The sequence below is a fragment of the Apis laboriosa genome, unplaced genomic scaffold (assembly GCF_014066325.1).
Source record: "Apis laboriosa isolate Shangri-la unplaced genomic scaffold, ASM1406632v1 scaffold38_cov145, whole genome shotgun sequence".
In the NCBI taxonomy this organism is placed as follows: Eukaryota; Metazoa; Arthropoda; class Insecta; order Hymenoptera; family Apidae; genus Apis; species Apis laboriosa.
This window is the reverse complement of record NW_025223092.1, coordinates 3,236,316-3,248,679: the sequence shown is the minus strand read 5'-3', so window position 1 is coordinate 3,248,679 and position 12,364 is coordinate 3,236,316. Positions and strand designations below refer to the sequence as shown.

Genomic DNA, 12,364 nt, shown 5'->3' with positions numbered 1-12,364 from the left:
ATGGCGCTGATTGTCAATTCTTCCTATTTCTATCCTTTTCCTATTATTTGCTCTCCTTGTTTATGTGTTTCATTTGCGGCACTCTGAAGATGGCGCTGATATCACAATTTTTAATCTATCTCTGTCCTTTTTCTACCATTTCCTCTCTTTCTTTACACATGTTTCATCTGCGGTATTAAAGATGGCGATGATTCTATAATTTTTAACCTACTTTTGTCTTCTTCCCACTAATTGCTCTCTTTATATAAGCTTGATCTTGGCGCGTGATCGGTACGTTAATTGAATTTGCTTTCATTTTTTTTTTAAAATTACTTGTTTATTTTTTCTATTAAACTTGAGTCATATAAAACTTCAAAAATTATCTTTATTGACATTTTTGCTACACATCTTTTTCTTACAATCTTTATTTATTAATTACTTTACTTTTACTTAATTAATTAGTACATAATTCAATTTCTGATATTATTGTTATTTTTAATACATCTACAAATCTTTAAATATATATTAGTAATAAACAACTATTATGTAATTATTGATTAAATTATTATAAGAATTCTTAATTCAAAAATTATCTTAAATTGTAGCTTTCTGGCTACAATTTACTAATTGTTACTAATTAATAATAATAGTAACAATAACAAAAATTACATAATAATTTATCATAGTAAAAAACAATTGTTAGATTAATACAAGAATATTTGATTGATGGCTTTATAGTCTTTAAGTTTTTTAATAAAAAAATAATACTATAGATTAATTATTAGATTACATATATCACATATTCAAAATGAAAAAAAGAATATTGTGATATATATATATATATATATCATTGTGACGTATATATATCTATAGCAATTTTTAGATTTTCTAATTGAAGAATCATCATGAAGATTTAAATTTACATATATATATTGTTCATAAGTTTTTCTTTATATTCCTCACATATTCTACAATATATTTTTTGAAAGCAGGTGATAATTCTTTTATTGCTTCTTGCATATGTTCAAATAAAATTGTTATAATTTCAGAGACTTTATTTTGCATTTGTTCATCAGAAAAAAGTTTTGCACAAAAACTTTGTATCAAACTTTCTTTTATATAACACCATACAAAATGAACTGCATTTGATAAATATTCTGAACAAAATTGACATTGTGTTATTAAAGTAAGAGATATTTCAAATATTAGAATAAAAATATTTGGAGCATTATCCATATATTTCATATCATTTAAAATATTATCAAATTCAGATTCATAATCTTCTCTACTATTATCATTTAAAAATACATTTTTTAATAAATTCAAAAGCAAATCTTTTAATATGAAGAACATATCTTTACTATCACTATTTTCATTATTAAATAAAAATTTCTTTTCACTTGAAAATTGATCATCCTTAATTAATATTTCTACAAATCTCATTGGATTTAACAAATGAACGCCGCAAATTATCAATTTTCCATTTTCAAAGAATATAATAGTTTTTTGTGTGGAAATACTATTCAAATTATTTTTTAATTGTAAATCTACCTTTCTATTGATATAACGTATTACTTCAGCATTTTCGGATATTTTATCTGTATTGTTTGCAGCAGCAATATGTTTTGTACGATTAAATTGTCTACGAAGATGTTTAGAACGCAATGTAGATCTATATTCATCTAAAATTTTACCTTGAGTAGATTTAATGAGATCTTCTGCAAACTGTAAATTTATAACTGAATTACCAAAGAATAATAAATGAGCTGACAGAGATACCATATCTAATATATGAATTTGACCTTCTTTTTGATATCTTTGGTACATACAATATGCCTGATATCCCACACCAAAACCATTAATACCTAAATTACTTAAAACTAATGCATTGTATGCAACTTTAGCTGCATTGCTTATATCACTACCATTTTTTATAAGTTTAGTAAGAATAACATTTCCACTATTGCTTATTAAACCAACTGCACTGCCAACTATACCTAACCATGAACAAAACGAATCCCTATTTGTTAGTCCTATACTTTGTTCATGAGAGCTTCTATCTATTAAATTCTGTATTGATCTACCAGTTGTCCATATACCACTTGCACCAGAAGCTATTGTTGCACCTATAAGTAATATTATGCTCTTATTTATTTTATCATTCTTATTATTATATTTTAAAATAGCAAAAATTAATTTTTGGACAATACATTAATTATATTATTGTTAATATTATATATATATATATTATATAATATATATTATTACACATTTCTTTTAATTAAACTATGTAAACTAAATATAAAATACAATTTTATATAACTTACCTATCACAAATGGTCCAATAGGTGTAAAAACAGATGCTATACCCAAACCAACTCCACATATACTTCCTAATGTAGAAACTATATCTCCAAGATTAAGAATATTTGTTTTAATTCTACATGCAGGTGAGTTTAAAATTTCCAAGCATACTGTTGAATATTCTTCAGTAATTTCATAATTTGAATTAGGATGATAAAATCCATCTTTTGGAAGAACCATTGTACATTTTGGTAAAGTATTATGTTTTATATAATCTCTCCAACTTTTATACACTCTAGCATTTATATCAATATACCATGTTTCTTTCTCTATACAAGTTTCATTTGAATGTCTTATTTTAAAAATTGGTGTTGAATATATTTGAATTGTATCTTTTTTGTCTGAATTAGTTATTTTTTCTTTTTCTGAAGTAGTTTTTTTATCTGAAATAGTTTCTTTTTTTGAAGTTGTTTCTTCATCTAAAGTAGTTTTTTCTTTTTTTGGACTTCTTTCAGTAAATTTTTTTGAATTAGATACTTGAATCAAATAATTTTTAGTACGAAATGATATATTGTAAATTACTCCATAATATATTGTTTTTTCATCCTTACATCCTTCACCATATGTAAGTACTTGTTTATAAATCATATTTATAATATTGTTAGCATCAGATGAATAATGAAGTGCATCAGTAACATCTTTCATTTTTCCATCTTCTCCTATTTCTTTATCTTCAATATATACATCTTTATTTTCTTTATTTTCTGATGGAGGACCAAAAATTGCATATCCAATATTTTGTCTTAAATATTTATATTCATCTGCAGTATACTTTGTCCATTCTGGTAAAAGTTCATAATATTCTTGTTGTTGTAATTTAGCAACTTTTAACATTTCATTCTATAAAATTATAAAATATAATTAATATATAAACAAAGGAACTAAAATTTCATATATATATAATAATTGATATTTACCCAATCAGTATCAGAAATTGACATTTTATTTATTCCAAATTTCTTCCAATATAATAACAATACAAATCTTCTTATTTGAAATATAAATTTATAAATTACAATAGTAAAGTTATTTATTAAAAGATTTAATTAACAATTTAAAACAATAGAAATTTTATAAATTTTTACATATTATTTTTCAACTTTAACATTTTAATAAATTAATAATTAAATTAATATTTTTTAATACATTAATAAATAAATAAAATAAAATGAATGAATATTTATTTTTTAGTTATGTAATAAAAATATTATACTAATTCTTTCACAATATTAAAACTATCATAGATAAATTATATTTACAATCACGTAATATATCAAAATTAGAGAACGAATATTTAATTATCGTCACAAATACATATAAACTCTTCGTGTATCTTTCACTAAAAATTAAAATAATTTGGTTTATTATTATTTATTATTATATGTAATATTTTTAATTATTTATATTTTATTTTATTAAATTGTATTTTCTATTATTATTATGATAATAACTGTTACATCAATACGAATATTACAAAATTGACTTATGTATTTATTCGTTTCTTAGATTCAATAAAAAATTTTTCAACTTTTTGTAATTAAAAAAAATATAAACACTAATATGGAACTTATTTATTTTATGATACTTTACATAAATACAATTACTTAAAATGTAATACTTTATGTATGTTATAAGATATTCTATGGCAGAATATATATTTTATTTCTTATTTGTAATTTTATATCGAAATTTATTTTGAATTTTAATTTTCCTATTTTTACATATCAATTTACAATATTTTAAATCGAATCAGTAATATTGTAAATAAAGCTAAAATGATAAAAGAAATAAATAATACTTAATAAATGATACAGGTATGGAATAAAAAAATGCATTAAACATTAAATCTGTTTCATATTTTATCTGTGGTAAAATTATATATTATAATTTATAATCATATTTGAATTAATTTTGTATCAAGAATTACAATACCGATATGTATGTTGATAATGTAGTACATCTGTACACATTGAGAAATTTAACGTACCATAGGCGAACTTTGTGAACATGTTCTAGGCATAAAAATATTTAATTTCATATTAACAAAATATTTTAATTTATAACATATAATTTTACTATATTTTATTTTATCTATATTGTACTGCATTCTCTTGCATTTTCATACTTCACTAAAATTTAATTATTAATTAAAATTTTCAAAAATAATAAAACCATTATGAATAATTATCTATTTTTAATAAAATATACAAACAGTAATAATTTTAAAGTAATATTTACATACTTTAGATATATATTTATTTCATTTTTATTTATATGTATTATAAGCATAAAGTTATAAATTTAAATGTTGACATTGTAATACATATATAAAAATGTAATTTCATAATTTTATTAATATATTCATACATTTATTTATTTCTTTTTTTAATTTATTAAATGAATAATATACTTTTTATTTTAATTATTTATATTTATTAATTTTATAAAATATTAAAAAATTATGCTGCTATTAGTATTTCAAATAGTCGATAGAGGGAAGTACATTCTTTCCCGCTTTCGATTCTCGAACTAGAGTAGTAGTGTAGTTCAGAGTGATGAGTGTTCGTACTTCATGATTATGACATATTGAATACTTTTGTGAATAAATTAAAATATTTATACATATTCATCAATTATTGAAGTTATTGTGCATAATTTGTTATATTACTTTATGTAAAATGGGTATGTATTAATTTTAAGCCTAAAATTAGTTTTAGAATTTTTCACTTTACTGATTGTCGTCGAAATATTTTTTAATTATTTGTAGTTTAGAAATTATTACTTATAAGAGTGTATTTTTTGTAAATTTTATTATTTCTGATAAATATCAAAATTAAATTTAATCTGTATGTAATTCTATAATGCATATGAATTGATTAATATTATGTCGACATCGGTAATATTGGAAATGATACGAAAATTCGAATTATATATCAAATCTTTTATAAAATGTGTTTTTCATAATTCTTTGGAAGTTTATTAATTTCTTTGATATGAATACAAATTTATTTATTGTTAAATTATAATTTAGTTTGTTTCTAATTTTGATAAAGTCATTTACTTTACATCTCCACATATACATAAATATTTTTATTCTTTTATTTATTGTATGAAGGAATAATATAGATTATGTGTTAGAATAATAAATAAGATATATTTTCTTAAAATATAAAACTTTATTGAATTAATGAAAATATAGTATAAAATATTATTTCACTAATATTCAAATATCTTGTGTCTCAAGTGTTTCGAGGAATTGCCACAAGATGGCCGCGGAGCGTGGTCGTGCACCTGTAATGACAGCACGTGTTACAGCTGAGTGGCGGTTTCTTTCTTGGAAAAGTGAGTAAAATTGTGTTTTAAAAGTGTTTATTGTTTTTCCAAGCTTACCTGACGTTTATTTATTATTGTGTTAGTCTTGTGACTTGAATTATACTTTAAAGTTTCTCAAAATATCAACATATTTTCTTTAAACATTCCTTTATTTATTCGGTGCTCATACATACATTGCTATTTATTATAGATCGGTAATTAACCTTGATAAAGAATGATATTTAATGATAAGAGATACTTATCATAAATGACGTTATAGAAACATTGATGGAAAAATAATATTAGTTATGGAAGTATATATTTTTAGTTGAAATGTCGCCTGAAATGAATCAGAGTACGTTTTCTATACTAACCTAACCCCATGTTACATGCGATGAAGCATCGTTAAATGTATGTCATATATGTAAAGTGAATTTTTATACAAATAATAAAATGTAACTAAGAAAAATATTTTTGTTATTTAAGATAGTATATTTTGAATCGTGATTAATATAATTTATTGGAAAATATATAATTTGAAAATTATTAGTTCAAAAATGGAATTTAACAAGAGATAGAATAAATTGATTCATATCGATTGTATATTATGATGTATGTATCAATTATGCGCATTATACGCATTGATATTATATATTATACATTCGATTATGCAAAATTTACTAATTTTTCTATTTTTTATTTGTTATGTAATAATTTTGTTATATAAAATGTAATAATTTGTGATTACTTGCATTTTTGTGAATTCTCGTTTTAATTTTAATTATATGAAATACATTTAATTAAATCTTTTTTATATTTTATTTAATCTATGAATATTATATAATATAATATATATTTTCAGGAGCTTATAATAATAAAATAAATAACTGTATAAAAAACATTAAAATATATATTTAAAATATAGTAAAAAGTATTAAAATATGTTTGTGACAATTAATTTATCATATATTTTATTTATTAATATTTTAATAATATTTTATTTTATGAAATTTTCTATATAATATAAATATTTATCATCTATATAATATATACCTAGGGTATACATCTATATAACTTTTATATAACTTTTTAATAACTTTTATATAAAATAGAATATTTTTAATTATATATATATATATATATATCTTGTTTTTTTAAATAAATTGAAAAAACTAAAAAGATAAGAAAATAATTTTACACATTGAATTAATCAAAAAATAATAAACAAAATATATTAATTACACTTAATATATTTAATATATTTTTCAACTATCTTTAGATTTGCTATTTTTCTGAATCAGTTTATGATTTAATAAGAATAAAATTTCAGAATTTAATAGTATAATATCTTTAAGTAATAACACAATTATTATATATTTTTCGAATATAATATTAATATGAAGATTTTCATAATTTCAGGTGAAGGCAAGTGGTGGGGAAGGAATGTTTCGCTTTTACATCAGGAAAACTTGTTAATGTGAGTATTTTCCAATTTTTTTTCATTATTTTAATTTTCTTGAAATATGCTTTTTATTTATTTATTTTTTTTTTGCAAAATTAAAACCGACCTTTAATATATATATATATATATATATATATTAAAAAATTATCTTTTATTAAATGGTATCTATGTAACTCAACATTAGGAAAAATGATTTACTAATCAATTTTATTAATTAATAATTTCAATTATTTATTTGAAAAAAATAGAGATTAAAATTATGATTTATTAAAGATTAAAGTCTTAATGTTAAGAAGAAATGATTCATTAAAAAATTATAATAATTAATAACTATTCAAATTCATTTACTACAAAAAAAAGAAATAGAGAATATTGAAATTGAAGTTAAAACTATAAATTATAGAAATTGTAAGGTAGAAATGTTAAGGTTTTAATCGTAATAGATCATGAATGTAAAGAAAAAATTTGTATGAGCATGAAATTTATTAATGAAATATATTTATTAAAAATCTAGTATTTCCCTACATCTACAGTAAATATCACAGGTACTCGTTTCTCTATCACAATATTTTCTACTCGGCCATTTTTTCCTGTTGATAATATCAATAGGAATACAAATTTTTAATTGATCGTGAAATGTAAAAATTAATACAAAATTGACCGAGGAGATACGTATATAATAACAACAATTTTAGCGCGAGAATGAAATCTTTCTCATATCGATATAAAGGCGCGAAATTCCACCACAATCGACGGGAGAAAAATATCGAGTACGAAAAACGACGTTTCTCGCGCCAAAATGGACAAAATAAAAAATTCTTGATAAAAGTATGAAATAAACAATAGAAAATTCTAACCGTCAAGTAAATTAAAGCTTCGACCGCTTATGCGGGTGTATCATTACATCGAGATCCTATTAGTTTCAACTTTCTTAAAACATTATTCAATCAATGAATATACAATATATCCGTAGGACGACATTAGAAAATAAAAAAAAAAAAAAAAAAAAAAAAAAAAAAAAAAAAAAAAAAAAAAAAAAAAAAGAAAGAAGAACTTATTTCAATATTATCCCCCCTTAACTTGTTCTTTCACTCCCAAGTGTCTTGAGCAAATAGAAAATCTTAAGTCTATTCCTCTTCGTCATCTTCATTCTTCTTAATTCTACGGTTCTTCGAGGATCGATATTTGCACATTCCATAGGCGTTTCAAAAAAATCAATCTTCTTTTCGTCGTATCAGCATCCCATAGGACGATTTTCTTGAAGAAAAACAGGATTTCCTTTCCTTTCTGGCTCCCAAAGATGCGCGAATTATTCGCTCAAATCACAGACAAAATTGCAACACCGGTAATGAGTTCTCCACATGATGGGTTCCTTTTTTAAAATCTTGGCCACGATTGGTCTTCTTATCTCCGTGGCCGACAGAATCCGATTGCTATTTCGAGAACTCTGTTTCACCGAGGTATACGATGGCTTTGCCCGTTGAGATCGGTTCTCGCGTTTACCACGGTCTCCAAATTGGCTCGTTGGGTTTAGCGACCTGGAGAAGACCTTGGTGACTCTGCGAGATACCTTCGATGTCCGTTCTAACCGGAGATGGTTGGCTGGAGGCTGGAGTGAGGGGCATCGAATATTCGTCGGAGCTGAGCTCGCTGCTCGAAGACGGTGAGGATTGCGGAGCGGCCACGTGGATCGTTAAGGGGCCAGTTTTGTCCATGGAATTCAGTTTGTGACCCAAGTGGGTCATCAATTTGGTTCCCAAGGCGACGTCTACACCGGGAGTGGCGGCTAGGCAGCGGCTAACTTCGTTGGCGCAGTGAGTGTAACCGGCTCTGAATCGATCGGCGTCGATCACTGGATTCGCGGAGAGCCGTTGTTGCCTCTGAAGTTTGTGAAGATGACGCACGGTCAATTCCAGAATATCGGCCTTTTCCAATTTCGCCACGTTCTCCCCGTCGCCTGCTAGGGCTGTTACCATCAAATCTTTGAGCTCGTCCAAGCATCGATTGATTCTTGCCCGACGTTTGCGTTCCAACATAGGTTTCATCACCTGTAAATTAAAAGAAACGAATTGTTATAGAATCGTTCAAAGTATCTTATTTGAATGAAAGAAAGAGAAAGAAAAATTGGGGCTCCATTGGAATAATTTCTTAACATTGTTTCGTTTGAAAATTAATTCTACAAGTGAAAACAAGAAATGATTATGGGAAAGATTCGAAGGACGCTTACCTTTCTGTATTGATAAGTCCTGGAGATCGGTTGCTCCTGTCCATCGACCATCATGATCTGCTCGTGCATCTGCATGATTAATCCTTTTTTTTTTTTTCTTTTGATCGAGGGATATCTTCACACACCGAACTTGCACTGATTCAAAAAACGATTCGCTTATCGCGATATCACACTTGTCGCTGAACAATGTCTCTAATATCACACAAAGATATATATGTAAGAATAATCAGTTGAACTATTTCGTGGTTCGCTCGATTCGATGGAAACGTATCGACAGTTATATCCGACGCGTCTCCAGTTCGAACTTCGTGAACGATCACCGTGATTGTGGTGGCTGTCGGGCGAGGCTGTAGCTTATATAGTCAAGGACCCATCGGCAGGGTGGGGCGAGGGGCTGCTGTCAGGGTCCCTAGTGGGGGACAGGCCTTCCGTGGGAACGGTCCGTAGAGGTTGGTTCCCAAGCAAGCACACCACCTGTAAGCGGCAGCTGCCAGACACGCGCCCACACCAAGCCATCGTCACCGTTTCTTCGTCCTCGTTGCACCTATCGCCCGATCCCGTATTTCCTACCTCTTCTGATCCTCCTCGGTTAGTCGTGCCACGGTATGCACGGCTTAATGTTCCTCTTCTCTTTCTCTCTTTGCTCCTTTCGGCTCGCTATTTCACGAACGTGCGCTCATACGGAAGGACCGTGGTGTATCGACGTTTGTCCTTTCCTTCTCTCCTCCAAACCAAACTAGCGCGAGTAGAGAAAGAGAAAGAGAAGGAGAAAAGGAAAGAGAGAGAGAGAGAAAGAGATAGAGACAGAGACCTCTTCTAATCTTCCTCCTTTTTCCATTCTAGTGCCCCGAGGAGGGTATGTATACACACTCGTGCTACGTCTTCTTATCGGATAATCGCGTCCTTGTTCCACCTTCGTGCCGCTCGATCGTTTCGTCCTCGTTTAAGAGGAGCAGCCTCGTGGAGCGTGCTGGGCACAAGTCCGGCGTCCTCCCGATCGCAATCCCACTAGTTACACGTTACTGAATCACGGTGTATGTGCGTCTATGCTACCAAGTTACCGCGATTCTATCCTTTTCTTTCTCTCCTTTCTTTTTTTTTTTTTTTCCTTTTCTTTTTCTTTCTTTTTCGCTTCCTCTCCCGCAATTGATCAATCATTTTCCGCCGCGATATTAACTCTCGCGTGAGAGACACGCCGCGGATGCGGAGACAAATGTTGCGCGATAAAACTCGACGTTGTGAAAAGGATGTGATGAATCGTTTATTACGGTTGCGTCGCGTGGGCGCGGGAGATCCCGGCGGAGGCGGCCACATTACGGAACGGTGATAATTAACGATCGTTTAAACCGCATTTTTCAATGTCTGATCGTTATATATTTGTAATCGATATATATTTTCGGAGGAATCGATTCTGTTCCAGTTTTCTTTCTTTCTTTTTTTTTTTTTTTTTTTTTTTTTCCCTATAGAAAAGAATGAAAATATATTTGTTATTTTTCGATGATTGGAATATTTATATTTTTTTGGTTTATCGATGATTATTAAGAAAATAATACCGTATTCTTTTATATTTTTTTTTATGTATCGTTATTCGAATACATTTTCGAAGTATTCCAGAACGGTATTCCAGTTTTCTTCTTTTATTTTATTCTTCCTTCTTTATTTTTTGATTGCTGAAATAAATTTGGTCCATTTGGTTTAATTTATAAACCATAATAATTTGATTCGTGTCTTAAAAAGACAATAAATTATATTACGTTTCTATGTGTAAATATTCTTAAAGTTGTTCTAATTTTTTTTTTTTAATATCTATTTTCAATAATATAGTTACATTATTGTCTCTTCATTAAAATTAATTTAATACATTTGACAAAATTATACTATTTTTTTTTCTTTTTACAAAAATATATCTTATGTTTCGTGTATTTTTGAATTTAAAAAAAGGACAAGTTGGATAATCAGAATTCAGATAATGTATGGTATTTCGAATAATCTGCGAATTTATTTATCGATCCAGGAATTTCCTTCGGCGATGCAATTACGTGAAAACATATGGGTCAAGAACGATCTTCATGCGTCGATCGCGAATAATCGATGTGACCGTTCGATTTAAACGTAGCTGAGAAAGAAAAAGAGAAAAAAGGAAAAAAAGAAAACGAGAGATTTTCAGTTTGGCCAATTGATCACGGTACGAAAATTGCTCGAAAGTAGCCCTCGGGATCGGATTCGGGGAGAGGGAGGTAAGGTTTAATTTCGCGAAGACGCTTATAAAATCGTCTTTCCCTTTGGATAGTCATACGGAATGAATAACACCGGGAATCGTTCACATGTAGTCGCTGGAAGCATTTCCAGATACTAATTTCGTCTTCAGCTTTTGCTGAATTATATCCTTCGTACCCCCTTCCAATCTTTTTCTATCCTTCTCCATTTGCGTGGCCATTCTTTCCATATTTTTCTTTTCTCCCTCTTTCTTCTTCTTCTTCTTCTTCTCTTTCTTTTTTTTATATCTCTTCTTCTTCTTTCTTTTTCTCGCTCCTTCCTGCCAACTACCTCCCTTATTTCCCCGCGAGTGGGGCACTTAAACATCGTTCGCACCGAATAATTACGCGCGTTAGTTTCATCCTTCTTTCCATGTCTTAGTTCCCTCTGGTTCGACCACCTTCTTCTTGCTACCGCGATTTTACGAGGTATCTTTCGTCTTTTTTCTTCTTCTTCTTCTTCTTCTTCTTCTTCTTCTTCTTCTTCTTCTTCGTCGTCGTCGTCGTCGTCGTCGTCGTCGTCGTTGTCGTCGTCGTCGTCATCGTCGTCTTCTTCTTCTTCATGTCCATACCTTCCTTGGCTTCTTTTTTTTTTCCCTGCTACTCCCTTCAACCAGCCAATTGCAGTGTCCCTAACGACGCCGGCACCTCCAGTAGATCTTGCGCGATCTCGAGATAACGCGAAACTTCTAAATCTTCTTCTTTTTCTTATTCTTTGTTCCGTGGATGTTCCACCTTCTCTTTAATCCTTTTGTGTTCTGTAAT

The 12,364-nt window shown here is 28.1% G+C and overlaps 3 protein-coding genes across 4 annotated transcripts in view; 1 reads left to right on the top strand and 2 right to left on the bottom strand.

The window, feature by feature from the left end:
- Nucleotides 1-915: 915 nt before the first annotated feature.
- Nucleotides 916-3,284, bottom strand: LOC122715573. Its single transcript, XM_043937856.1, has 4 exons — nt 3,261-3,284; nt 2,790-3,183; nt 2,307-2,708; nt 916-2,105 (listed from the first exon to the last, which is right to left on the bottom strand). Exons 1-4 carry the CDS (start codon nt 3,282-3,284, stop codon nt 916-918), a joined length of 2,010 nt encoding a protein of 669 aa, XP_043793791.1.
- Nucleotides 3,285-4,943: 1,659 nt separating this feature from the next.
- Nucleotides 4,944-12,364, top strand: part of LOC122715587 (tubulin polyglutamylase TTLL4) — a 179,688-nt gene continuing 172,267 nt past the window's right edge. Inside the window, exons 1-3 of one of the 2 annotated variants that reach the window (XM_043937875.1) lie at nt 4,944-5,025; nt 5,588-5,685; nt 7,075-7,132. The gene's annotated coding sequence lies outside the window, so the exon portion shown is untranslated. Of the gene's footprint in view, nt 5,026-5,587; nt 5,686-5,970; nt 6,067-7,074; nt 7,133-12,364 lie in introns of those variants that run through there. The other variant, XM_043937876.1, reaches the window with a different exon arrangement.
- On the bottom strand, nt 7,599-9,647 carry LOC122715589 (enhancer of split m7 protein-like). The gene is made up of 2 exons (XM_043937884.1): nt 9,345-9,647; nt 7,599-9,165 (listed from the first exon to the last, which is right to left on the bottom strand). The coding sequence occupies exons 1-2, from the start codon at nt 9,417-9,419 to the stop codon at nt 8,617-8,619; spliced, it is 624 nt and encodes a 207-aa protein (XP_043793819.1). The 5' UTR covers nt 9,420-9,647; the 3' UTR covers nt 7,599-8,616.

What these genes read in the sequence shown, in the direction of transcription:
- LOC122715573 (XM_043937856.1), bottom strand. Translation starts at nt 3,284, where the DNA reads ATGTCAATTTCTGATACTGATTGG. An exon ending in AAAAAAATTTACTGAAAGAA is followed by an intron (nt 2,709 to 2,789) that starts GTCCAAAAAAAG and finishes AAACTACTTCAG; the next exon opens with AAAAAGAAAAAATAACTAAT. An exon ending in TATTGGACCATTTGTGATAG is followed by an intron (nt 2,106 to 2,306) that starts GTAAGTTATATA and finishes TATTACTTATAG; the next exon opens with GTGCAACAATAGCTTCTGGT.
- LOC122715589 (XM_043937884.1), bottom strand. Translation starts at nt 9,419, where the DNA reads ATGCAGATGCACGAGCAGATCATGATGGTCGATGGACAGGAGCAACCG. An exon ending in GGACTTATCAATACAGAAAG is followed by an intron (nt 9,166 to 9,344) that starts GTAAGCGTCCTT and finishes TTTAATTTACAG; the next exon opens with GTGATGAAACCTATGTTGGA.